The sequence below is a fragment of the Echinops telfairi genome, unplaced genomic scaffold (assembly GCF_000313985.2).
Source record: "Echinops telfairi isolate 266 unplaced genomic scaffold, ASM31398v2 ScPeMD7_70;HRSCAF=299, whole genome shotgun sequence".
Classification (NCBI taxonomy): Eukaryota; Metazoa; Chordata; class Mammalia; order Afrosoricida; family Tenrecidae; genus Echinops; species Echinops telfairi.
In genome coordinates, this window is record NW_022103968.1 from 31,755,375 (window position 1) to 31,782,363 (window position 26,989).

A 26,989-nucleotide genomic window follows, 5' to 3' on the forward strand; every position below is an offset into this window, starting at 1 on the left:
ACAATACTTGCCTACAGTAGTGGACTCCCACAATACTTGCCTACAGTAGTGGACTCCCACAATACTTGCCTACAGTAGTGGACTCCCACAGTACTTGCCTACAGTAGTGGACTCCCACAATACTTGCCCTCCTGTGACTGACTCACTTCACTCAGCATAATGAGCGCCAGGCCACGAGGTGCCTAGTGGTTGGCTAGTGCTCGGTGCCGTCCAGTCCATTCCGACTCACAGCGACCTTGTTACCATAGATGGAAACACTGCCGCCGCGGTGCTGTCTTGTGTTCTTAGGTTTGTCGCTTGAGCCTACGGCGCTTCATGGCCTCATCCTATTTCAGTGATGCATAGTCTTCTATTGTGAGCATGCACCGAAGTTGCTTTATCTATCCTTCTACCGATGGGCAGTTGGCTATTAGGAACAGCCTCCAGATGAGGTCATCAGTGAACATGGCGGAGCATGGATGTCCGTTCGGGTTGTCTCTTACTTCTACAGCGCGTCTACCCGGCTCGTATGGCATTTCTGTTGCCAGGAGTTGGAGGCATCCCCGTGTGCTTTCCTCAATGGTGGTTCATCTCTACGGGTCCACCAGCAGTGTGGGAGGACTCCGGTCTCTCCACACCCTCTCCAGCGTTTGTTGTTTTTACGCTGGGCTTTTGTTTTGTCTTGTTGGTCAAACACGTGTCTTTACCTCTCTGAGCTCCCGTTTCCTTCATCTGTGAAGGGAGGCTGAAAATAATTCCCGGCCTCTTTGTGGGTGACATGACTGTGCACACAGATCCTGGCACGGAGCGTGTCCAGTCTGTAGTCCCTGCTCTCCTCCTCCTCCTCCTCCTCCTACTAATAGTTGTCGCTACTGTAGCAGCAGAACCACCCACACTGCTTTTGTGGTGACTCTGTGAGGAAGGCAGACCCACGGCTTCCCAAAGATGCTTCATTCCTTCAACGTGGAAGGGGCAGAAGACACAGAATCAGAAGGAGACGGAGTGGGAAAGAATCTACTGGCTGTGGCTGGCCTTTGAAGACGGAGATTGGGGGCACGAGCCAAGGACCGGGAGCACCCGAAAGGAACATAGCCTTGATTTTAGTCCGGCAAGCCGTTTTAGAATTGGAAACTCTGGAACCATGAGATAACACATCTGTGTTGCTTTAGGCCACCGGGTCTGTGGTAGTGTGTGACAGCAGCAACCAGAAGCTACTACATGCTGCAAACACGAGCTGCTTTTTCTGATTCTCCCTGGAGACAGGATACAAACTTCAGCCCTGAAGGAAGAGCCTAATTTTGAAAGCAGCCCCACAGTCCGAGAGCAGCCCACGGGGCAGGCTGGAGGAGGAAGGAGAACAAGAGGCTTGGGAGGAAGTCTGACTTAGACCTTCATGACTTCTTCAGGGCAGGACAGACAGAGGGTGTGTGTCAGTCTGGGTAGACCAGAGAAACAAATTCATCGACCCTCATATGTGTGTAAGAAAGAGCTTTATATACAAAAGCAATTGAATATTGAGAAAACGTCCCATCCCAGTCCAGATCAAGTCCCCGAGTCCGTTATTAGTCCATGTGTCTGATACCAATCTATAAATTCCTCTAGAGACTCACACAACCCTGCAATGATGCCGCATGTAGGAAGATTGCAGGCCAGTGGGTGGAAAGTCTTGTGGATCCAGTGCCGGTGGAACCATCTCAGGACTGGCAGGGGTCTCCACGTGGCTCCTCCAGCTCCAGGGGTCTAGCATGGTCCCATGTGCCTTGTCTGCAGGAATGTATCCCAGAGAGTGAGCATGTGTCCCACCTCCAGTGAGCTTTTTATCTCCTATTTCCTCCAAATGAGGTCATCAAGCTGCAACCTGATTGGCAGACTAAACTCCACCCCTTCACTCTTAAATCTCAAAAAGACAGATTAGGTAACTCCCACAGAGGAACACCTTGGTCCCCACTGCCCATCCTCTTGTCCCTCCCTCCTGTGAGGCAGGTGGTACTCAGGCCAACAGAGAGGCCAGCTTCCTAATCCTCCCAGCCCTGCCTCAGGCCGAGGGGAGTTGTGGGCCTGACTGGAGGGTTGGCAAGTCAGTCCGGTAGGGCAGGTAGAGGCCTCCTGGATCCCTCTCTGGCTCTTCTCAAGGGCTTATGGGCTGACCAGAGGGGCTCTGAATGTACACCCATCCGGTAAAGGCAAACGGTTGATGCGCTCCAAGTCCAAGGTCCCCTCTTCAATGTGGGGGGCCCCAGGCCCCATCCCCACCAGCATATTCCCAGAGTTGGACTCCAGGGTTGTGAGTGCTGGCTGATAGCGATCGACCGCTTCTTCGAGCTAGATTGAGACCTCACGCTGCCACCACTTTGTCCCGTGATTGCCTCCGTTCTTCACTGCGTGTTCTTGGTTTGTGGTCTTGCTACTGGAGAGCCTTGGTCTGTTTTTGGTTTTTTTCTTTTTAAAATTAAAGCCTTATGGGTTGGGTAATGGGCTCGATTCAGTGCAAGCAGCAGCTCTAACCATTTTCAATGATTGAAAAGCTGCAGGTGTAGCGAGTGACGCTGCCCGAGAGGAAGGACTCGTTGTGAGGGGGAACTGGCTCACGCATTTCAAAAGGAGGGCAACCATCACACAGCCTGGAAGGGCGAGCACGAGTTGAGCATTAGTCGGACCTCTGTTCACAGACTTGTACCACCATCGCCGTTATCTAATTCTCGGATATTTTCCTCACTCCAGAAAGAAATTCCAGACCCATACATAGTCACCCCACACACTCCGAATCCCCTGACAAATTTCAATCTACTGTCTAACGAGGTGTTTCATATCCATAGCATCAAATAATATCTGTCCATCGGTATCCGGCTTCCTTCCCTTCGCCCAGGGCTTTCAAGGTGTCTCCATGCTGGAGCAAGAAACTGCAGGTCATTCCTTTGTGTGACGGAAAGGGAAACGCATTCTGTTGTGTGAGTAGGCTACATCTTGTACACGAGGCCATTTATCAGTTGGTGGACTTTGGTTTGTCTCTTTTTTTTGTTGTTGCTATTGTCCATGAGGCTGCTGTGAGCATCCCTGTGAAAATGCCTGGTGTCTACATAGGTTTTTGATTCTCCCGGCTAAGTGCCAGACCTCGGATCAGAACAGCCGGGCCACATGGTAACTCTGTGTTTCGCCTCTGGAGGAACCTGAAGGCCGTCTTACACTGCCCTGTCATCTGTTCCTGAGATGTCTGTGTCAGTCTGGGGGCTTTAGAGAAACAAATCCACAGAAACTCATGCATAAGAGAGAGTTTTATAGAAAGGTTAAGTGCACATCAAGAAAACATCCCAACCCAGTGCTGCCCAAGCCCACAAGTCCAACATTAACCCACATGCCCAACACTAATCCACAAAGTCCTCCTCCATCTCACAAAACAGAAACAATGACGCCCACTGCTGGAGGAAAGCCGAGTCAGTGAACGTGTAAGCATCTCAGTGCTGGCAGGGGTCTCCACACGGCTGCTCCAGCACCCAGGGCTGCATGGGGGTAGGTCCATGTGGCTTCTCCTTGGGGATGTCTTGCAGGAAGTGAGCCTTGCCAGTTGAAGCAGGCCCAAGAACTAGAAAGGCGAGGCTCACTGAGCCATTTATGCATCTGACTTTCAATTAACCCCACCTGTGTTTATCGGCCAGGTTGGCACAATAAACTAACCACCTCAGCGTCCCAGTTTAGAGCTTAGGAGAGCCCAATCCAACTCAGTGGCCCCTGCAGGGGGCTTCCAAGACCAGAATCTTTCCGAGACAGACAGCCCCATCTTCCTCCCCGAGTCTGAACCGCCAACCTTGCAGTTAAGAGCCAAGTGTCTAGCCTGCCGTGCCACCGGATGACATCCCTTGGATCGTTGTTGTGGTCCCACGAGGGCCTTCCCTCAGGAATTGTGTGTAGTGTCGGAAGCCGATCCCTTGGAGAGTCATGGGAGCTGACTGGAAGGCAGCATTGCTTTGCGTGGCTCTTGCAGACCGGTTTGGACAGCCCCTCCGTCAGGAAGGAGTCCCGGGAGTGGCTGAGCAGGGCAGCACCGTGGCAGGGGCCTCCTGCGGGGTGGTTCCGATAAAGGACTCACTCGGGTCTTGGGCCCCGTGTTCAGTGGCGCCCGCGTGTCACCTCTTTAGGGTGTCAGTGAGCCTTGTCTCTGGACTCCAGAAGTCTGTCTTTCTGGCTGCGTCTTTGGGAAGAGTGCGGGGTGTTGCGTGGCCAGCAGTACTGTTCCGGGCAGGCAGGAGCTTGGCTGGGACATCCGAGACCGGCCGGCAGGGAGCCAGCCACAGTCCAACAACCTGCCCTTTGCAGAAACCTCCTGGCCAACCCTTTCAACTGTAACTGCCAGATGGCTTGGCTCGGGGACTGGCTGCGGAAGAGGAAGATTGTGACCGGGAACCCGCGATGCCAGCATCCAGACTTCCTGCGGCAGATCCCCCTGCAGGACGTGGCCTTCCCAGACTTCAGGTGTGAGGAAGGTAACTCGGGGGCCTCTCTGGCGGCCACCATGGGGTCAACCGGGTGGGGCTGGTCAGGGGGCAGGGTAGGCAGTGCCCTTGACCGGCAGCTGAGTGGAGAGGTCTGCAGGGATGGGTGAGACCGCCCCGCCTCCTTCTGGGTCGCCCCCTGCCTGGAGGCATCTTCTTGTGATTGGAACGATCAAGTCCTGTCATTTTGAAGTGGCAGAGGTGTGACTAAGAGAAGGACCCGGACATCAGGACATCACGGTTTCTCTATCCCTCCAGAGACCACCACAGCCAACAGCGTCTAATCCGAGGACCTCCTCCCCTGGGCTAGATCACGGTGGGGGGAAATGGGAAGGGTGTCATTTGTTCGTTTGTTCAAAACCTGCCTTTAGGGAATGCTGGGCCCACCAATCTAGACGCTGCACCGACAGCCGAAGAAGGTGGAAACCCCAAAGTCTCAGTCCCCGGGGTGCTCGCATGCCAGGGGGTGGTTTGGCGCCCCTCTAGTGCTTTGTTAGCGAGGTTATGTCAGACAGGGTGGGCCCCCAATGGCAGGCTGCCCTCCCCCTTCCCTGCGGGCCTCCTCCCTGAGAGACCCACCCCAGTCTGCTTTTACCTGGAAACAAGTCCTGGGGGCCGTGGCCCTGATCCCAGGTGAAAACAGCAAAGGAGAAACGGGGAGGGTGGGGGGAGTGCCCAGTGGCCAGGTGTGGTCAGAGAGGGTCTGCAGCTCTGACAGCACAGAGGGGGGCCCCTGGTTGCCAGCAAGCTTGTGTGTGCTCCCACCCCCCCACTGATGCCCAGCTTCCTGCCTTCCTCCCTAGGCCAAGAGGAGACAGGCTGCCTGCCCCGCCCCCAGTGCCCCCAGGAGTGCACCTGCCTGGACACCGTGGTGCGCTGCAGTAACAAGCACCTCCGTGCCCTCCCCAAGGGTGTCCCCAAGAATGTCACAGAGCTGTGAGTAGCCACAGAGATCTCCCCTGGGGGGGGGGGGTTCCTGGGATGACAGAGGGAGGGGCACTTCCCCAGGGGGGCAGCCCTGGCAACAGCACAAGGTGGTGAGTCCCCAGGAGCAACAAGTAGCTGAGCAGGAGCTCGGGGCTAAGGCTTTGCAGAAAACCCTGGTTCCAAGAAGGCTTCTCCCTGAGTCTCCTCTGCAGGGACATTTGAAGGCCCCAGCAACCCACGGCCAAGGCTCACCCCATTAAATTAAGCTCTGCCTTGGTGCTCAGCTGTTAACCAAAAGGTTGGTAGTTCAAATCCACCCATAGGCGCCACTGCAAAAAGACCCGGAGATGTGCTCCCATAAAGATTTAAAACGACAACCAAGCTCACTGCCACGAGCGGATGTTGACTCCTAGTGACCTTATAGGCTTATAGGACAGGGTAGATCTGGCCCTGTGAGTTTCTGAGACGGTCACTGTTTCTGGGAGTAGAACGCCTCCTCTCTCTTCCGTGGAGTGGCTGGTGGTTTCGAACTACTGACCTCGTGGTGAGCAGGCCACCTCTTAAACACTGCGCCACGAGACCTCCTCCCATAAAGATGACAGTCAAGAAAACCTTCTGGCGGCAGTTCTCCCCCGCCACGTGGGAGCTGGAGACAAGTCGACCGACCGCCCAGTGCCCAGCAACAGCAAGCCAGATAGAGCCATGGAAAGTTCGGAAAGATACACACCTCAACGAACATAACAAATCAACGCTACCTTTAAAGTTAGAAACAGTGCTGCTTTCCTCCCTTGGCCTCATCTCCTGAGCAGCAATGCCCACCTCCCCCCAGGAAAGCTCTCCTTGGTCACCTGTTGTCCATCAAGGTGCATCGCCCGTAATCCATTCAGCAGATCCCCCTTGGCTGGATTTTTCAGTTGTTTCCCATTTTCCACTACCGTCAGTCACCTGTGACAGAACAGCAGGTCAGAGAGCATGAATGTCTAGCCCTTTCAAGGTCACACCCTCGGCCCTCCCCACCCCTACCCCCCACCCCTGTGTGTGAACAGGTCCCTCTGGCCACCTCCTGTCAGTGCTGAGTGTTGTGCTGCGGAAGTCGTGGACAATTCGATAACCAGGCTCTTGTGGAGTGTGGCTGTTGATTGATACGCCCGAGTGGGGCCTCGGCCCCTGACTCCTCTGTGTGCTGGGGGACTGACACCCCCTCCCCCCCCCACCCCCCGTGCCTCTCCAGCTGAGTGCTTCCTTCCAGTGGGGAGCACAGAAAGTTCTGGTTTGCAGGCCTTTGGGGACTGAGTGAGGAGGCCTGGTAGTCACAAGCATGTGCACACTGGCCCCTCCTCCTGCGGGGGGCTGCCCTGCCCGCTGCTGCTGGGTCAGCTTTGCCCAAGGTGACCGCGTGAACACCAGCACAAAGCACTGTCAGCCCCCAACAGCGTCCCTCCAGCTCACCCACAGCCTCCCTCTTTTTTGCTGACTCGTTCAGCGAGTGTGACTTCCTGCTCTAGGGCATTGGTCTCTTAGGTACTTGTCCGAGTACGTGAGAGAGGGAGCCTTGCTGCCCGTATTTCCAAGGTGCTTTCTGACTGGGCTTCCTCCAGCACAGACTTGTCTGTTTCCTGCCGTCCACGGGCCTCTCAGCGTTCTGCAAACCCCATGTGGCCTGGTTTCCACTTTGGCAGGGCCAGAGCCACCCATGCCCTGCCACCAAGTCAATTCCAGCTCTCAGTGCCCCTACGTAGGGTCTCCAGACTGCAAAGCTCTCCGAGAGCAGATAGCCGCCTCTCTTGCGACTGGGGAGTGACTGAGGGGTTCGAACCACCAACCTTGCAATTAGCAGCCCAGTGCCTCGCCCACAGGGCCGCCACAGCTTCTCAGCACCTGGGCAGCCCTAGGTATATGGGCGTGGGCGTGGACGGGACAGAGGAAGGTGACGTTCAGAGGCTGGGACAATCACTTGATTTCCCCAGGCCTGGGTCTCCTCAGCTGTCCGTTGAGGCTCCCCTGGGCGGTTGACAGGGCTGTCAAGGGGATCAAATGAGACGGGGGCAGGAGGGGGTGGCGGGGAGAGAAGCTTACTTTAGATTGCAGAGCAATGGGTAAGAAGCCTGGTGGTGGTGGTTCCCGTTTTGCTGGGGAGAGGGATGGAATTGAGTTGCTTGGGGTGGGGTGGCGGGGAGCTGGATCCTGGTTCCGCTCCTAGCACTTGGGTCACAGCTTAGCAACCTCCAGTCACGGGACAGGGATAGCTGGCGGGGTGGGGTCAGCATGGAGAATACCGAGCATTGGGCTGAGGGGCATTGTGGTGGGCTAGGCTTGAAGGGAGATGAGTTGGGTGGTGGTGTGTATAGTGGGCTCCAGCGAGGCCCAGGTGGGGGACCTGAGAAGGCCGCTAGCTGCAGGAGGCTGGGTGGGGCGGGGGTCAACAGTGAGCACCTGGGTGATGCGAGAGGTACCTGTGGGAGGAAGACACCGGGCCTGGGACTGGCTGCCGAGGCGCTCTGAATCAGATGGCTGGGAAAGCACTGTGGTGCTGACGGGATCAGGGGAAGCTGGTCTGGGGCTCCCCTGGACAGGCCCCACGCCCAGCCCGGCAGGTGGGAGGGGGCCTTGTAGATGATCAGCCTTCAGGTGGTCCTGATAAGTGTGACTGGCAGATTGACGGATTTGGAGCTAGAGGAGCCAACAGGGAGAGGGCAGGCAGGGCAGGGCCAGACATGGAAGGCGGGAAGGAAGTCAAGAAGGACCGAGCGTCTCAGTGGCTTTTACCAAGTTCTTTGAGTGGCACCGACCCAATTGGTCCCCAAGATTTAGCTGTTTCCTCTTCTGATAAGTGATTCCGGGCAGGTTGTGTGAGGAGGGGGCTGAGGGAGAAGGCCCTGGCTGCAGGGGAAGGGGCTCCTGGCACACGGGCACTGCCCCAGGTGAAGAGGGGTGTGGTAACCTCACTCTGTTCTCTCCTGCAGCTATTTGGACGGGAACCAGTTCACACTGGTTCCGGGGCAGCTGTCCACCTTCAAGTACCTACAGCTTGTGTGAGTATCCGGCCTGCCTGTGGATCCAGGACATGCCTTAGGGGATATGAGGGCCACTGGCATCTAGCTATGTACGGTCCAGCCTTTTTCTGGGATTTTCTCCAGACCCAACTGCAGGGCAGTGCCCACCTGCCTCTGGGGACATCTGTGCGTAGACTTGTTTTGCCACCTAGTGGCCATCCTTGTGAATTGCACTGTTCTCGTCTCTCCTGCCTGCTTCCCTCTTACCATCTCCCCAAGCTCCCTCTAGGTTGACCCTCATTGTTGAGGACGGCCATCCTTGAAAAAGCAGATACCAGGGCAAAACGGGTAGGGTTGTGGGAAACGTTTCTCAGCCCAACTTGGCACCCAGCCCAAATACGAACCGTGGCACCTATGATTGAGCATGGAGTTTGGTGGCATAGTGGTGCCCAGTGGACTGCTAGCTGCAAAGCCCACTGGTTTGGAACCACCAGCCGTGCCCCGGGAGAAAGCGGGGCTTTCTGCTACCACTGAGAGTCAGTCTCGGAAACAGTAGTGGGAGTAGCGATATCACAAGGGGAGGGGGAGAAAGGAGGAGCCTACCACAAGGTTGGATTTATAGCACACACACACACACACACACACACACACACACACCCCACGAAGGGGACGACTAACAAATGTGGGTGAAGGGAGAGAACGGACAGTGTAAGACATGAAATAATGATAACAATATATCATTGATCAAGGATTCATGAGGGTGGAAGGGTCGGGGAGGGAGGGGGAAAAGGAGCTGATACCAAGGGCTCAAGTAGAAAATGCTTGGTAAATGATGATGGCAACATATGTACAAATATGCTCGATACCCTTAGTGTATGGATTGTTATAACTGCGAGAGCCCCCAATAAAATGATTTTAAAAGAGTCACAATCTCAGAAACCCACTGGGGAAGCCCCACCCTGGCCTGAGGTTGGGCCAGGCCTTCCCGTGAAAGCTGCCTCGTGGCGGCTGACGTCCATGGGGAAGGACCACAAAGTACACGGACTGTTCCACACCCTCTGTCAGTGTTTCTGAAAGAGCAGTGCCAAGATTGGGAATGTGGTCCCTGAGAGGAATGTTGACTGAGAGGCCATGAAGCCAGGGGACGCGGATTCATTTTACAAGCATGTATTGAACCGAGAGCCCCATTAATGAAGTAGCTATAGCAGCGCCTAAGTCACAGGCCTGGGCCTTCCCCTGGGAATGCTGTGGTCGGGGGCGGAGAGATGCAGGGAGAGGAGTGGGAGCAGATGACGTGGCCTGAAAAACAAGGGAGTGTTCCCCAGGTGGCCGGCCGCAAGGAGCAAGATCGCCAGAGGCACAGGGCTATGGCCCAGACCAAACCTAACTCCCTGCCATCGAGTCCGTCCGACTCACAGGGACCCTGTAGGACAGGGTCGAACTGCCTCCTGTGGGTTTCCAACACTGTGCTCTTCGTGGGGGTAGAGAGCCCCGACTTCCCCCGTGGAGCTGGCTGATGGTTTGCCACTTCTGACCTGTGGGTTCCCCCAGCCCAGTGCCTAACCCTACCCCTCAGGGCTCCCACCGAGGGGTGATATGCTCGGAGAATGTGAAGAAATGGTGCAGCTAAAACTGGGAAAGTGTGGGGGAGGAATAGGAGGAGAGGCCGGGGCCAGACCATGGAGCCCCTGATAGGCCACTGGCAAATGAGTCAGTCTGGAGGTCACCCCTCAGGCATAAGGGAACTCAGATTTGTGTCCTAGAAAGATTGCTGTGGTTCCCACCCAGGGGGAGGGCGCACTGGAACGGGCAGAGCTGCGGGTGGAGAGATGAGGGTCAGGATAGCTGACAGACCAGGGGAGAGATATGAGCCCTGGACAGAGGCACACGTGTGAGACCTCAAGCCCAGCCCGCGTGGAACGAGAGAGGGGCAGGGGGGCGGGCTGTGGCTCTGGATTGGGACAATCCACTGGGACCGGGACGCAGGCAGGGTGGGGGTGGAGGCCACGATTCGGACTTGAGTGTGACAGATTGTAGGACGGAAGGTAGAGAAGGTGTTCATGGGAAGGCAGAGGCAGGTGCCCTGGTCCAGGATGGTGAGGGAAGCCAGAAGTACCCCCACCCTCACCCCAGGACACCTGGACTGGATCAAGCCAAAGAACCAAAATGACTCTCATGGAGTTGATTCTGACCCACCGGGACCCCTTAGGACCGGGGAGAACTGCCCTTGTGAGTTTCTGAGACCCTAACTCTTTACGGGAGCAGAAAGCATTGCTTTCCTCCTGGTGAATTCGAACTGCTGACCTTGTGGTTAGCAGCCCACCATGTCACTGCTGCACCACTTGGGGTCCTCAGAAAAGCAGGGGCAGGACTGAGGGGGCGAGAATCCGCCACCCGGAACTGAGGGCACAAGGGGAAGATAACAATCCAGGAGAGAGGGGTTTTGAGATGACGCAGAAGCCTGGTCAGCCGTGCCAAACGCGAACTCTGGATCCAGCCCGCGGTCCTGGATACGTTATTTAATCACTCTGAAATCCCATGTCTTCCTTTGTCTCCCCATCCTAGGGATGAACGGAGGACTAATGAACCAGCCTCCCTAGAGTGTTGGCCAGAGAGAGCCGAGAGGACCCCACTAGATTCGTAGCTGTGCCCCTTGCACAGAGCAGTGCCGTGGGCCAGGCTCCAGGCACCGTGGGCTCGCAGCTATAGAGACTGCAGAAATGGAGACTGGGAGCCTTGGGAGGCTCGGGGGAGGCCAGAAGCACAGTGAGGCCCATGGCCGTAGCCTGGTTCCTCCAGGGAAGCCCAGTGAGCCTCTCACCCAGCTGGGTGGGGAGGGTGGAGCGGGGGAGGGGGAGAGCAGTGGCTGAAAGGGAGCCAGGATCGCGGTTGTCTTTCTTTCTGAAAGGTGACACCTTTGTCTTTTTCAGGGACCTGAGTAACAACAAGATCAGCTCCTTAAGCAATTCTTCCTTCACCAACATGAGCCAGCTGACCACCCTGTAAGTCCCCGCGTGGGGGGTGAGGGGAGGTGGCCTCGGCCAATAGTCAACAAGATGCACACATTGAAAGTGGTAAGTGCTACTGTGCATGGCCACCCCGCCCGTCCCGCGGACAAGGGGTGCCTAAGCCTGTAAGCCTGCAAGTCTTTCTGAAAGCATTTCTAACTGTGAAGAGGGCAGCACATGCAGGGAAATTGTGGGCCAGGAATAAAACCCCACAGGGTAACCCAGGATCATAAAGCTAACACTAGAACCCTGTCTGCAGAAACCAGAGACCTGCCGGCAGCCCAGGCGCCTCCCTGTGCCCCACCTCAAGCTTCTCGCCGGCCCCAGAAGGCCCCCATTCTGCCTTAGGATGATCAGCTCCGTGATTTTCCTTACAGCGTCGCCCTTGACCTAGGCATTTCTAAACAAGCTAGTTTGGTGTTGGCCGTTTTTGAACCTTCTAGAAATGGAGTCATACCACATACTCATATTTGTCTTCTTTTGCTTCACACGTCATCTCTGAGACGCATTATGCTGCCGTGAGCAGCTGTGGTCTGTGCCTGTCAATACTGTTGATGGCTCTTTGAACTGTCTCCAGTTGAACTTGAGTCAGCAGGGGTTCTCTGAACATGTCTGTGTCCATTCTCCTAAGCCAGTTGAAGGCTGGCGTTCATGATTGTCTCAGCGAGAGTCACAAAGTATTACCCATATTAACTTATAAACTTGCCTGATGCTTATAAATGTATCTCATTCACCTTCCCAGCATCCCCTTGAACAGATCATGTGCCGAGAAGTCTAGGACTTTCCATGTGGCTAAGCAGTGTGACCCAGAAAGGAAAAGATTCCTGCCCCAGCCAGGCCCCTGGAGCAGAGTGTGGGCCCGAGACCATGAGATGCTCGCTCCACTGATGTACTAGTCAACCGGTTCGCTTTTCAAAGTCTCCCTGACAGTCTGCAAGCTTGGTTGCTTATCCCTGGTGAAACTTGGCTTTGGAGGGACGCCTGGGGTCCCAGTGAGCCTATGTGTGAAGTCTCCCTGGTCTAAAGTCCTGTTTCTCTGGGGAAGGTGGGGAGGTTACCTCACCCGCCCCCAGGACATTTGGTGATCTTAAAGCATCGGGGGTTGTTACAACTTAGGGGGGCAGGGACAGGATACTGGCATCTAGCAGGTCGATGCCAGAGACGCCGCACGCAGAACATCCCACCGTAGCCAGGACACCCCCCCACAACAAAAGGTTATCCAGCCTCAAAGGTCTCAGGAGAGGTACAGCTGACAGGCAGCGAGCTGCACGCATTTAGAGGGTACACCTTGGTACGTCCTGGCATATGTGCACCCCCTGGAGCCATCCCCACCATCAAGAGCTTCCTGTGCCCCTTGGCAATCTTCCCTCCTGCCCCTCTCAGCCCTCCCCCCAAGCAGCCGCAGATCCACTTTCTGTCCCTATAGATGAGTTGGCATTTGCTAGACGCTTAAACGTTCATGGGGTCCTGCGGGGTACACTCTTCCCACTTGGCCGCCTTCCTGCGGCAGAATTGTTCCCAGGTTCATCGGGCCGGTGGCGTGAGCCCGCACTTTATGCCTCGGCATAGCCGAGTCGGATTCTGGGCGACAACTTGACCGCAGCCTGGGTACCCCTTCTTGTGTGGATGGACGTTGGACTGTCTCCAGTCTGGATTCCTGCCGGCATCGTTTCCTCGCCACTGTCCACTCTTGATGCAGCTATTCGTTTGGGGTGTTTTAGGAACGTGGTTTAGCCTGGACCCTGGGAACCGAGAAGCCCGATTAAAGTCTCAGCTTAGCGTCTCATTAACTGTGACCCTGAGGAAAATGCTCTCAACTCACAGATGCTCAGTTCCTCATCCAGAAGATGGGGATCAGTTGGTTGGGGGGGGGGGCGCTTCCTCACCATCACACTTCTCTAAGGGTGACATGATCACCTAGGCCCGACCTCCTTCCTGTTTGGAAATGATGGATGGGGAGTGAGCTCCCCCAAGGGGGCCCTGGCCTCTGGGCTGACTTCAGAGGGGATCCTGCCAGTACCCCTGGATGCTGCCCCTTCTCTGAGGGCCAGGCTTGGGGCTAAGGGGTGGGTTGTCTCATGCAGGCCCCTGAAGAGCCCTATATAATTGACATTGTTACTGTCACTGCTTCCAGTTGGAGGAACTGACTGGCAAAAAGAGGGGAGGGGCGATGCCCCAGAGGATATGGCTGGACGGGCGGTTAGCCTCCAGCCTGCGTGGGGCCCACAGCTCTGTCCCTTCTCAGATAGCAGGAGGAGGCTGCTGAGCAAAGCTACTCTCCGGACCGCAGGGACTGGGTGTTGTGTTGCCCACCTGCAGAGCCCCGGTGCAGTAACTGTGGGCCTTTCCTCCTCCTGCAGGATCCTCAGCTACAACGCGCTCCAGTGCATCCCACCCCTGGCTTTCCAAGGGCTCCGCTCCCTGCGTCTGCTGTAAGTACCCCCAGAGCACCATTCCTCAGGGGAATCTGCCCCACGGAGGGCCCCCTCCTGTCTGGAGGGCAGAAACCTCCACATTCCTGGGACTCAACATGGCCCAGGCGGTGACCTGAGGTGGGAGACCTGGGCTCTCTCATGAGAACCCCTTCAGGAGCTGAGTAATGGATGGAGAAGCATTTAAGAAGTAGGGGTGACTGTCTCCCCACATTGTATTTGCAGGGAGGGCAGGGAGCATCCAAGATAAGGTAGCTCCTCATTTTGAGGCCTCTGTTCACGTTGACAGTGTTTGCTTGCAAGAGATTTGTGAATCTTTTTTTCCCCCCTAAGAACCCCCACCGCAAGGTGTTGCCTTGTGACCAGAGCCTTCTGTTATGTCTGTTGTGGTGGCTCTGAGGAATTCATGCATGAATCCTTTTTCGGTCCCAAACCAGACAAGGTGACATTCTTCCAGCTGCACCCTACGGCTGGTGGCACTAACCGCCTTACCAGAAAGGTTGAAGGAGGAACTAAGGGAAGCACACTCCGTTTTGATATAAAGAGTGTGCTGGAAATACTGATGGTTGCCAGCCCAGAGTCCTCCCTAAGGGCTGAGGGCAGGGTGGTCTGCCTGGGTTGTGGGCGGTTTCCTTCTTCCCTCCTCTGTGGCTAGAAGGACGGGGACTCTAAGCTGGGGCCCTCTCCCTCGTCATTGACTGAGAGATCGGAAGGACAAGCCCGCTCTCAGCAGTGGACTGAGCATTTTCTACATCTGTTTTTCACATCTCCGTCTCCGGAATGATTCCAACGGCCTCTTCTCTGCTCAGGTCCCTCCACGGCAACGATGTCTCCACCCTCCCAGAGGGCATCTTTGCTGATGTGACCTCCCTGTCTCACCTGTAAGTACCTTTGGCTGAATTCTCTGAGCATCTTTGGATTTAAACGGAACTTGAATCCCGGGAAAGACCCCCCTCCTCCTGAGAGCTTGTTGCTTTTCTCTCGCAACGTTGCCTGTGCGCTTCCTTGGTGCTCCCTCTTGGGGCCTCGCCCCTCCGGTAGTGGTTTGTGAGCTCCCGCAATGGCGTGTGGGAACGTTTCTTCACAAGCAGTGAAAGCGGTGACAACCATTTGTTGGGCACTAAGCACTGCATCTACACGAACGAATCCAATCCTCGCAACAGTTGGGCACCGTGGGTAGTTACCCCCATTCTACACAAGAGGAGGCGGGCCCCAGAAGTTTGAGAAGCTCGCCAAAGTTACATAGACAGTAGGTGACGGAGCCTTCTGACTCTCAAGCCCGGGCTCTTACATCCAACCTCAGCACCCTGACACACGATGGGGCAGGGGCGGGGGGAGCTCTAGAAATGGATTCCCCAGTGTAACTGGACTTGGAGTTGCCTCCCAAACCATTCCGCCGGCAGCATCAGGGAGACTCTTAGAAAAGGCTGTGGCAGGACCACGCTCCTTCTGGAAGCTCGGCAGGGGACAGGGCAGACACCTCTGCTGAGGGCTGTTGATGCCGCTGGCAGAGCGATCAACAGCTGATGAACTCTGGCTCTGCTCCTCTGGGCCTCTGCTCGATACTCCAGCAGCCAGGGGCTTGCGTGGAGTTGGGAAGACACCCTTAGGTGAGAGCGCTTTTCAGAATGCCGGGCACCTCTTCCGGTGGTCATTCACTGGACCATCTCACGGGATTGCTCTGAGACTCGCCTTGCCCACATTTTAATTTATTTGAAACCAGGATGCACTTTGCAAAGGATGAGGACGTTCAGCGTGGAAATGTTTCTCCACCTCCACCAACACATATTAGGTCAGTGGTGCATCAAACCGCCTTACACCCGAGGAAATAAAATATTAATGGGTTCCACTCACTGGGGATGGTCTGCTTGAGTCGACTGTGATATTGAATGCTCTCTGCGTTCACTGCATGTTTGAGATGGGAAGTGGGTTTTGCGGTCTGCGCCGGCTCCGTGGTCGGCAGGTCTGCCTTGAACACCACATTGACCACCATCCCAGGCCTGGCCTGGCCTGACTCCATGGGAACAGCACAGCAATTGATTAGTGATGTCTGTCATGGGACTGGGAGGGGTAGAGGGTTCTGTTCTAAGGCGTTGGATTCATAATTTCCATTTTATAGCCTCAGGTTCTAAGAAGTTAAATAGCTTTTCCAAGTCCTCCCAAAAGGTCGATGGTTTGAGACCACCAGCTGCTCTGTGGGAGCGGGCTTTCTACTCCCATACATAGTGACCGTCTCAGAAACTCACAGGGGCGGTTCTACCAAGCCCTATAGGGTGGCTAGAAGTTGGCATGGACTTGGTGGTAGTGAGTTTGATCTGGTTTGAGAGGTCATGAAGGTAAAGAAATAACAGAGAGAAGGTTGAACTTCGGTCTCTCTGATCCTAAAGCTCCTCGTTTGGCCTATACTCTGGTCTCTATCAGTATGTCCTGAGTTGCCTGCCACAGGTAGTCAGGCACTAAAGTAGTTTCTCACACAAGGATTCTGCCCTCTGTGGTCATCTGGGGTATTACAATGAACAGTCAAATGAAGGGGCATCTCGGAAGAGGCGCCAGAGCAAGGCGATTGAGGAAGCCTTGGGAGTTTGCCAGTTGAAGAAGGTGGAGAAAGCCGTTGGAGGCAGAGGGAACAGCATGTGCCAATGGCATGGAGGAAAGGATGTAGATGGGGTACTGAAGATCGCTCTGCTGTCTGCCGCCGCGCATAGGGTGTTGGGTTGGATGAGGAGTGTGGCCCGGGAAACAGTGAGTCCAGGGAGGCACGTGAGGATTTGGTTGAGGAAGGGCGTGGTGTGCCTTGTTCAGAAGGCATTTGGACTCTGTAGGTGGAAGGGGATGCAGGAGAATGAAGTTCTAGAGAATTTCTAGAAAGCCAGGGTGACTCGTGGCGGCTGAGTGGGAGGGAGGAGGCGAGAATCCACCTGGCTGGAACCAGGGACTCTGGACAAAGGCCAGGCGGGGACTGAGTTGCTTCCTGCTCCCCGCTCCCGTTCACAGGGACGTGTTTCCATGGGTGCTTGGCCATTGGGGCTGTGGGTTCAAAGTCTGCGAGCAGCCATCCTGAAGAATCCCGAGGACGGGGTAGCAGTGGCTCCTCTCCTGAGAGCAGGTGCCCAGGGCTCTGCTGGGTGTGGGGATGGTTGCTGCTCTGGGATCAATTAGCCCCTTTGCCTCCTCCTGGATCCGGGGCTAGGGCCGCGTCACGAGAGCAGGTGTGTCTTTCCAGGGACTGGGTCCCCGCTTCTCTTCTTGGTGCCTGCCATTCAAACGAGCAGCTGGCTACTGTCTGCTTGTTTGTTTGCCTTTAGTCAGCTTCCCTTATTTTTATGACAATTTTTATTTATCGTGAAGTAGGCAAGGTTTTTCATGTTGGATCATCTAGTTTGTATGCAACCGTTTATAAACTACTAATCACCCACCCCCGATATTTACCCTTCACCCACTCCTTGATTTTCCTTCTCCCGATCTCTTCTCCCATTTCACCCAAGTGAATGCCCATCCAGTCTAGCCCAGGGGGTCAGCACAGCTGTGGCTCGAGAGAGCCATAGACAGCTCTTTCGTAGGCGGCTCTTTCGGTCCGTACGTACATATGGCTCTGGAGTAAGATTGAAAAATTCTAAAGGATATTACTCAGATAATGGTGATTGCATCTGTTGTAAAAATATATTTAGGGCTCTCAAATGATCTTTACATTGTAGCGAGGGACAGGGTTGGTGCTTCATTCTCAAACGTTTGCCGACCCCTGGCTTAGCCCATTCTCTTCCCTTGTCATTGCCCCCCCTCCCACCCCACCCCCTGTTGACAATCTCCAAAGTCTATCTTTTCTCCCCCTCCCCCCCCTTATAACAGTAGTGCCGTACTTGTCCTTTTGTGATTGGCGCTTGGCTACTTTCCTCCATTCCCATAAGAACAGAATACTCCCTAATATTCCCATGTGAAGCCTATTCATTGTTTGTAAAGTGCCCTCTGGTTTCGAGAACTGAATAATGTTTTACTCCCCTTTGCTTTTTGACAAGCCTTTATACATTCTTAGGTTGGGAGGCCTGGTGGTTACACATTGGGGCCCTAACTGCAAGGTCAGCAGTTCAAAACTACCAGCTGCTCCATGGGAGAAAGATGAGGCTTTCCACTCCTGTGAAGAGAGAGGCAAACCCCCCTGCCCTATAAGTCAGAACTGACTTGCTGACAGGGAGTCTGAGGGGTTTGTTACATTCTGAGCTGGTCTCCAGTTCAAAAGAGAGAGCCCCCCCCAGCTCCACCAATGGGAAGTGCACGAATCTCATATATCTTGTACAAACACAAAGCGGAAAACATCAAATTTTGAGCTGATGCCTGTCTAGAAATTCAGACTGACTTCCAGCCAGAAGCCAGATCCAAATAATAGGAAATAAAGTACAATAAATAAAGATCAGTTTGGCTGTAATCGCAGAACAAGGCACGGACATTACTCAGGGTGGTGTGTTAGTCTGGGTGGACTAGAGAAACAAATTCATAGACACTCAAATGTGTATAAGAAAGAGCTTTATATGCAAGAGCAATCGTATATTGAGAAAACATTCCAGCCCAGTCCCGATCAAGTCCCGAAGTCCAATATTAGCCCATATGCCCAATACTAGTCCAGAAATTTCTCTTTAGACTCACGCAGCACATGCAGTGATGCCAAATGCAGGAAGGCCACGGGCCGGTGGGTGCAAAGCCTTGCGGATGCAGTGGCTGTGAAGGCGTGGGTCTCCGTGTGGCTCCTCCAGCTCTCCAAGTTCTCAACATCAGGAAAGGGAAGGCAGAGAGAGAGTGTGTCCTGCCTCCAGGTAGGAAGACCGGAGTTCCCAGAATCCTCAGGAGAAGGCCATGCCCACACAGAGGCACCGTTGGCTATGACCTGATCGACAGGCTAGACTCCACCCCTTCCCTCAAGTTGACAGGAGATGAAGTATAACTGCCACAGGTGTGTTCATTAATTGCATCTTATACCCAGGGCTTGAAATGGGCAGTAGCCTGGAAAAGGTACTCGTATTCAGGTGCCTGCAGGTATGTGCGTGATATTGCTGGAATACACATGCGTGGCCCACAACCACTATCTCTTATCTCTGAGCAGCTGTAGCTACCCCATAGAAGTTCCTGAGCACTTCCACTGGGTCAAGGACTGGCAAAAAATGGCACAAACTCGGAAGTGCACTGCCCTCCTGTCCATGCTGACTCATGGCAACCCTGCAGGATGGAGCAGAACTGTCCCATGTGACTTCCCAAGGCTGTGGCATGGTGGTTATGTGTTGGGCTGCAATCCGAAAGGTCAGTAGTTTGAAACCTCCAGCTGCTCCTCGGGAAAAACAGAGCTTTCTACTCCCATAAACAGTTACAGCTGAGACACTTGCAGGGGCAGTCCTGGTCCCATAAGGTCGCTGTGAGTCGGCATTGACTCCATGGCAGGGATTGCATCTTGACGGGGGCAGGAAGCCTCAGCTTTCTCTCAAGGAGCAACTCGTTGATTTGAACTGCTGACCTTGCATTTAGTAGCCCAACCCATAAGCCCCTACGCCTCCAGAGCTACTGTCTACATGCAGTCTGAAAGAAGGACAGGCCCCTGCCTTCAAATGGGCCAAGAACTCCTGTCTGGTGTTCCTAAGAAGCCCTCTGTCCTGTCCCTGAGGTTTCTGGCTCTGTGTGTGTGTGTGTGTGTGTGTGTGTGTGTGTGGTGGTGGGGGTGGCATATTGGGAGCCTTGTGTGTGTGTGTAGGGTGTGGCATCATATTGGGAGCCGTGTGTGTGTGTGTGTGTGTGTGTGTGTGTGTGTATGTGTGTGGGGGGTGGCATATTGGGAGCCCCGCCACATTGCATGCCCTGGAACTCCAGACCAGGCATCAGGCATCAGGGCTGCAGGTCCTGTTTTGCCCTCAACTTGCTGTGGGGCCTCAGACAACTCATTCCTGTCCTTAGACCTCTGTCCTCGCCTGTGCCCAGGCGATTTCTCTGGCCTCTTAAGGGCCTAACACACAATGATAGTTGTGTGATGACTGCGGCCCAGCACCTGGGGTGTTTCTCTGCGGCTGTGTTCTCTGCAGTTGGTTCCTTCCTCAGCCGCTGAGTCTCCGTCCATACCCCCGTCCGTCCAGCTACGCATTCTTACTGGGCATCTGCTCCATGCCGATGCTCCGTGAGGGACCATTCGCTGCTGCGGTTCTTCTTTGCGATGATCTGGCTCTGGGGCCTCTCATCCTCTGCTGGCTGCATCTCCAGACTCATCAGGATCTAGGGGTTTTAAGTGGCTATGGAATGACTGAGCAAATAATGGCCTGTCCTGAGACTGGACGGCAAGTTGTTGGTCATGATGGCATGTCCACTTCTTACTCGGTGCAAAAGCAAACGAAAGACCACAGGATGGCTCGTTCAATGATGTACGCAAGAGTGAAAGAGAACGGGCTAGAATCCTGTGAGGCGCCTCTGTGGGGTGCTGAGTGATTCCTTCGTCTTTCACTTTGCTGTGCTTTTACGTGCGGCGGTTTGCACTTGCCATGCTTCTAAGCGGGCCTTCGCTTGGCAGCTGTTGACGGGCTGCCTGCTAGTGTCAGGCACTGCTTCTTGGTGCCTGCCCTTGAGCAGCTTCGGTCCAGTAGAAAGTTCTCTGTGTTCTGGCTACCTGACAATAAGTCCCTGAGTAGCACGTGAGGACAACTCATCCAAACGCCAGTCACTGCCTTTGTCAATTCTGGGTCGTAAGGACCCCACGGGACAGAGTAGAGCCGCCTCTGCAGGTTTCGGAAACTGAACATCTTTATGGGAGTAGAAAGCCAGTGGGGCTCCTGGTGGCTTCAAACTGCTGATCTTGCACTTAGTAGGCCAACACGTCACCCATGTGGGCCACCAGAGCTCCTCCAGACAGCTCGTCTTTGCCCTTCACTGTCAGGTAAGTTTGCCCTCGCTCTGAGATGACTGCCAACCCCTGCTCCCAGTAAAGCCTTCCTCACAACCATCGTCACCGGCTCTGTGCAGCTTTTCATCACCTCGCACTAAAGCCCTGAGGGAAGTTCCGTTTCAGGCGTGACCGGGGTCTGAGGGCCATAGTCTCAGGGCTCCCTCCCACCATTTTTCTGCCACTCTATCCGGGACCTTCTATGGCGAACCCTTTCAGAGCCGCCAGTCGTGGTCATCAGGCACCGTCTAGTTCTGGTCTCAGGGTCGTGGCAGTTGCTGTGCATGTGGTCCCTGGGTCCTTTGGACTAATTGTTTCTATGAGTCTTAAATACCCCCACCCCCACCCCCACCCCACACTGTTCTTTGGACAAGGAAAGACCAGCAGTTGTATCTTAGAAGGCGTCTCACAAGCTTTTAAGCCCCCGGTCACTACTCACCAGAATAGGACGTGGGACACTGTCTGGGCAAATGCTTTGCTGACTGGCACTGGTGTCCTTGGAGATGGTGGCCATGAGGCCCCAAGATCAACATCTACTGTCTCAACTATTTTCCAGTGGTACCAAAGGTCAACACCATCCTGAGGTTGGGTGTGGGGCTCAACCCACAGTCCTTGGGGATCAATGAGCAGGATTAGCGTCCATCAGATCTTGAACATCTCCTTCCCTTGAGCAATACCACTCCTGCCCATATGACGCTGGGGATACGTGTGTGTGTGTGTGTGTGTGTGTGTGTGTGTGTGTGTGTCTGTCTGCCTGCCTCCTTTCAGTAGGCGGGAGCTCTCCACCCTCCCAGTGCATCCACAGTAGTGCCCTGTGGGCTAACACGACCTCCAGGTGAACGTGAACTAGTAGTATAGTTGAGAGGGTAAGAGCAGGGCACTTAGGCCAAAAGCAGGGGGGAAACAAAGTCCGGTTACAGCTTGAAATGTTGGGTTCAGGTGTGCGGTAATGTATACGCTAGACAGAAAACAATGAACTCATGTCAGCCAAGCCAGAATGGTTAACCAGCTTTACATGTGACTCCGGCCCTGCAGTGTTTCTTGTCGAACATGGGAGAGGGAGATTTGCATTTGAGGTGGGACTTTGTAGGGGCTTATGGGAGTGGGGAGGGCCTTGTGAAGACCCCCAAGACACCCAAGGCCCCACCTTTGTGGAAGCCTCGCATGTCGTGCTCTTGGCCTTTCCATTAAGTGAACTCTGATCCCCAAAGAAGCCAGTCATCGTCAGCCTTCATCCCTAGACCATCTCCTGCAGGGTGTGATTGAAAAGATTGGAAAGTCTGGATTTGTCTTTTAAATGACGTAATTTCATTACACTGCACTTTTTTTTGGCATAACCTTATGTGGTTTTCTTGTTGTTTTACTTTTATTGGCATATAATTCACTTATCGTATCAAGCAGTGCTTCAAATTCATCAAAAAGAGTTGTGCTATCGTCACCACAATTTGGGGACGTTTTCCCCATCCTTACCTCCGTGGCCATTACCGTTTCCTGTCCTCCCCGCCTCCCCTGTGGTAACACCCCATCCCTCCCCCCAGGATCCATTGATCTAGTTGCTGGCTCTGTAGGCTTCCCTACATTGCATGTTGTACGTTAAGAGGGTGATCTCGTGAATGTGAAATGTTTCCACTATACCAGAAAATGGTACAGCACTGCTATTTTGAAAGGCCTTTGTGTTTTAAACACAATGGCACTGCAACAAATAAATCCAGACTCCGACCTTCCTCAGCCTTGGAGAGTCCTGGGACTAGTTGGTGGGAAGAGGTAGGTGTCTCCTCTGTCTGTTGGCAAGAAAGGACAGAAAGGACGACGTTCATGTCCAGGTTGAAACTGCTTTCCTTACCGAGCCTCACTATTCCCTCGGGCCCCTCTTAGCTGAGATGGGCTCATCTTCCATCCTCCCTGATCATAGACGCCTTCTTGAATCATCGAGAGACCCCCAGAGGGGGCTCAAGGTCACCGGGCAGTCAGCAGCTGTGTTAGGAGCCAGAGTCCAAGTCTGGTTGAGTCTCTGTAGAGAGCTCACACTGTGGTCAGCTCTGCCATTCTGGGACTTGTGTACAGAGTCACTGCCCGTTCTGTTAGGCTGTGTGCAGACAGCTCGGGGAGCCACGCCTTCCTCTGCTGCACCCAGGAACAGGAGGGCAAGGGAACTTGTGGGCTGTTCCATAAATAAGACAATGCTCATTAATAGGATGTAAAGTTTCACATCATCATGTATACCTCTGTGGGTACCAATGCATGGGTGTCCGCAAATGCATGTATACATATCACATGTATACATACCCATCTCCCCGGCTATATCTATACATCCTTACATTTCCAAATTAATTTTGATAGTGACTGTCAGGCACTAGGCACCGATGTTCACGTTTACTGAACCAAAGCATGCTAGCCCTTCTTCCCCTGGATCCACGTCTTGCTGGATTCCATGTCTCCCACGGTGGTTTCAGGAGCAGATGATGCGCTGGCCCGCCAGCTCAGTAAACCAGTAAGAGGGAGGAACACAGTGTTGGCTGGTGCGGACGTGAGGGGGCACACACCTCCTTAGGGTGCTGGCAAGGACGAGCCACTGCCCCCTTTTGTGAACCGAGGGGAGAGTGAGGCTCGGTGAGGACACGGGTGAGATTCCGTGGCATTTCGTGTACTCAAAATGCCTTGCGGGTGGGGATTGCTGCTCTGTCTGTCTGCGGTTTGGAAAGGGGATTGTGTACCTTGAGAACGCACCTGGTTAATTTCTTGGTCACGTAATAATGAAAAAAAAACAAAAACCATGAGCACACGGGCAGCAGGGCCCCGCAGCTCTGGGTCTGGGTCCAAGGGCGGCCCTTCAGCCACCCACCGCTTGACCCCAGACAAATGGCTCCTGGGTCTCTGCGGTGTGGAGGAAAGCAGAGAGGGGTTGAGCTGTGTTGACTGGTGAGAGCAGCCAGCTCATCGCAGCTGCAAATGTCTGTTCTCTTCTCCCGGGCACTCCAGCTCTGGAGACGCTGCCCTGAGGCTCTGGCCTCAGCAAAACTCACTGCCCTCCAGCCGATGCCCCCTCACCCGACCCCACAGGGCAGGGTGGAACTGCCCCTGTGCGTCTCTGAGACTGTCACTCTTTCTGGGAGTAGAAAGCCCCAGCTTTCTCTCTCATAGCAGCTGGTGGTTTTGAACTGTTGGCCTTGCAGTTAGCAGCCCCATGCGTAAGCTCGGCAGCACGGGTTCATCTCTCACATCCCCTTCTTGCTCGGTGTGGTGGGAGCCTTGCTAAGCCTCGGCCTCCTCCCTAAGACAATGAGGATGGCAAGGGTGATGGGGAAGATCAATCAGGAACCTGGTGGCACCGTGGTTAAGTGCTCACCTGCTAACCGATACCTCCAGTGGCCCCACGGGAGACAAGACCTGGCGATCTGCTCCCACCAAGACCCAACCAGGATGACAACTAAAGTGAACACTCAGGGCTGAGGGGCCAATCCCCACTCATAGCAGCCCCGTGGGACAGAGGTGAACTGCCTGCCCCATAGGCTCTGCCCAGGGCTTGTCAATTCTAATCAGAGGGCCTGGTGATGTCATGGCTGTGTGTTGGCAATACTAGGCACAAGGTCAGTGGTTTGAAACTGCCAGCCTCTCCAGGGGAGCAAGGTGAGGCTTTCCCCGTGAGAAGTGACAGTCTCAGAAACCCACCGGGACACTTCTACCTGGTCCTGTGGGACCGCCATGAGTTGGCAGCGACTCGATGGCCGTGAGTTCGGCTTTTTTTTTATAGTAAAACTTTATGGAAGCAGACTGCTGTGTTCCCTCCCTACCCCCCGCCCCAGCAGGAGAAATGCTCTCAGTGGGCAGCTAAGTGCTTAGCCACTGCACCACTAAGCATCCCCATAAAGATGACAGCTCAGCAAGGCCATAGGGACAGTTCTACCCTGTCCTAGAGGGTCACTGTGAGTCGGACTCATCCGGATGCACAGTAAGACCACGTGTGTGACCTTGAGATGGTGCCGATGTGAATTCACTGGATCAGGCGGGCGCAGTACCCCCACCCCCTCAGACACACACACACACACACACACACACACACACACACACCTGCAGTACCCCCCACCCCCTCAGACAGACAGACACACACACACACACATACACACAGCCCCTCCCCGTGACTGGACCTCCACTCATGCTGGAGAGACAGTCCGCTCGCCTTCCACAGAGCCAGCCTCTGGCCATTCTCAGAGATCTGGGCTGGCTGGGCAGGCAGAAACCAGGGTACCCCGTAGGCAGCATAGTGAGTGCTCATGAGCCAAGAGCTGTCAGGATGGTCCCCAGGCCCTGGCACCCTCAGTGCCCAGCAGGGAAGGCGCCTGCTGAAGCTGCAGTGCCTACTGTCCTCTGATCTCTGTCCCAGGGCCATTGGAGCCAACCCCCTGTACTGTGACTGCCACCTTCGCTGGCTGTCCGGCTGGGTGAAGACAGGCTACAAGGAGCCAGGCATTGCCCGCTGTGCTGGGCCCCAAGACATGGAGGGCAAGCTGCTCCTCACCACGCCAGCTAAGAAGTTTGAATGCCAAGGTGAGTGGGGGGAGGGGAGGTGCTGGGAAAGCTGGGCTACATCTCCATTCCTATGGCTTGGGCCACCCCTGGAGGGTGGGGGGCCTGCTCGACCTTCCTGTGTCCCGGAAGGTAATTGAAGGGCAGGAAGGAAGCACCTGCTGCTTTCAGGAGTGTGCCTTCCCATCAGCCAGCAACCAACCGCAGGTCCTCAGGCTTGTGCCCTTCCCGACAGCTGGGCAAGTCCCACAGGAACAACAGCCATGCCTCTCAGCCCTCCCCTGGGGAGGAGCCCTGCAATGAGCTTGAGGCGCACGCCTCCCTCCCTGGTGGAGCCGGCCCGCTCCTGTCCTGACATTTGCAGAAGCACCAGCCTGGGTGTGATGGAGCCTCGTCTGGAGCATCTGCAAATGTTTGTTCAGGAATGGGCTGACGGGTGCACTGATGGCCCAGGAGGCCCGGCTGCGCAGAGCAGGACAGCTCCAGGGCCTATCCTGTGTGCAGAGGGCAAGTGGGAGGCCAGGGGCCACAACCCCTGCCCTCTACAAGCGTCTAGCCTGCTGTCCGGAATGAAGCTGGCAGCCACAGGTTAATGAGGAGGCCCAGCCACCCCCGGTGCCGATGCTGTCCACAGGGGCAACAGCTCTGATGGGCCCCGTCTGTGGCTTGGCTGTCTGTAGCTGGCCAATTTATGTTTAAACATTTGCTCACTGTTTACTCAATGGAGGTGGGGTTGGTGCTGGTGAGAATAGAGGTGGCTTTTTTTTAAACTTGTAATTGATTTATAATACACACCCAGAAAAGTACATAGATCCTAAGTGAGTGGGTTTGCAGACCTTTTACAAACGGAGTTCACCCACATAACGAGCACCCGGATCACGCACGAAACAGCACCCCACATGCACCTGAGGGGACTCCGTGCGGGGAGCGGTGCTTCTCACTGTCCGCAGACCAGTCCTGGGTGGTGCAAACAGCCCATGCGCAACTGGCAGCCAAAAGGTGGGGTTTCGAACCGACCTTGTGGCTCCCCGGAAGCAGAGGCCTGGGGGCCACTTCTGGACAGACCTGCAGCCCAAAGACTGGGTCCCCCCAGCTGGGCTTCTGTAACGCTCAGGTCGCCCTGGGTCAGAATCAACACCACTAGCAACTGGCACCCACAGGAGTCTCAGAAGGTTGCCGTGTGGGAGAACTGGCTGGTTTTCCTGTGCCGCCTCCTGTGGGCTTAACTGCCGGCTCCAAGTCCTGGGAGGCACCCGCGTGGGGCCCAGAAGTCTGGAGAAGGAGGCAACGCCTTCCTTCCTGCTTCCTTCTTGGAGAGAAACGGCGTCGAGGGGAATCGCCACCCCCCCACCCCCCACCCCCCACCGCAACACCAGCATGGAGCCCGCTGCACAGCCGGGCCCAACAGCTCAGGCGGCCCCTGCACACTTCCCTGGCTCTACAGCTGTCAAGGAGGGCCCATCACCCTGCAGACATGGGCACGCGGGGCCAGCAGGATGCCTGCCCAGCGTCTGGAGCCCCACCCACCCCACGTGCAAGAGCGGGCTTTGCTCCCGGGCCCCCCAGCTCTGAGAGGCAGGAGCTGTCCACTGGCCCATTTACACAGAAGGGTCTGGAAACGGGAGTGGGGATGAGCAGGGGCCTGGGGAACTACAGGGAAGGGTGCAGATCTTGACAGAAAGGGCTTCCCACCCAGCCTGACAGTGCAGGCCTGGGGGCCTCAGCCAAGCATGCT

At 55.1% G+C, this 26,989-nt stretch overlaps 1 protein-coding gene across 1 annotated transcript in view; it reads left to right on the forward strand.

Moving 5' to 3' along the window:
• SLIT1 (slit guidance ligand 1) overlaps positions 1-26,989 on the forward strand; it is a 212,069-nt gene that overhangs the window by 168,486 nt on the left and 16,594 nt on the right. The window contains exons 20-26 of the mRNA XM_013004184.2: positions 4,291-4,457; positions 5,270-5,402; positions 8,357-8,425; positions 11,317-11,388; positions 13,755-13,826; positions 14,636-14,707; positions 25,112-25,275. Of these exons, the coding sequence (XP_012859638.1) occupies positions 4,291-4,457; positions 5,270-5,402; positions 8,357-8,425; positions 11,317-11,388; positions 13,755-13,826; positions 14,636-14,707; positions 25,112-25,275 (749 nt within the window). The remainder of the gene's footprint in view (positions 1-4,290; positions 4,458-5,269; positions 5,403-8,356; positions 8,426-11,316; positions 11,389-13,754; positions 13,827-14,635; positions 14,708-25,111; positions 25,276-26,989) is intronic.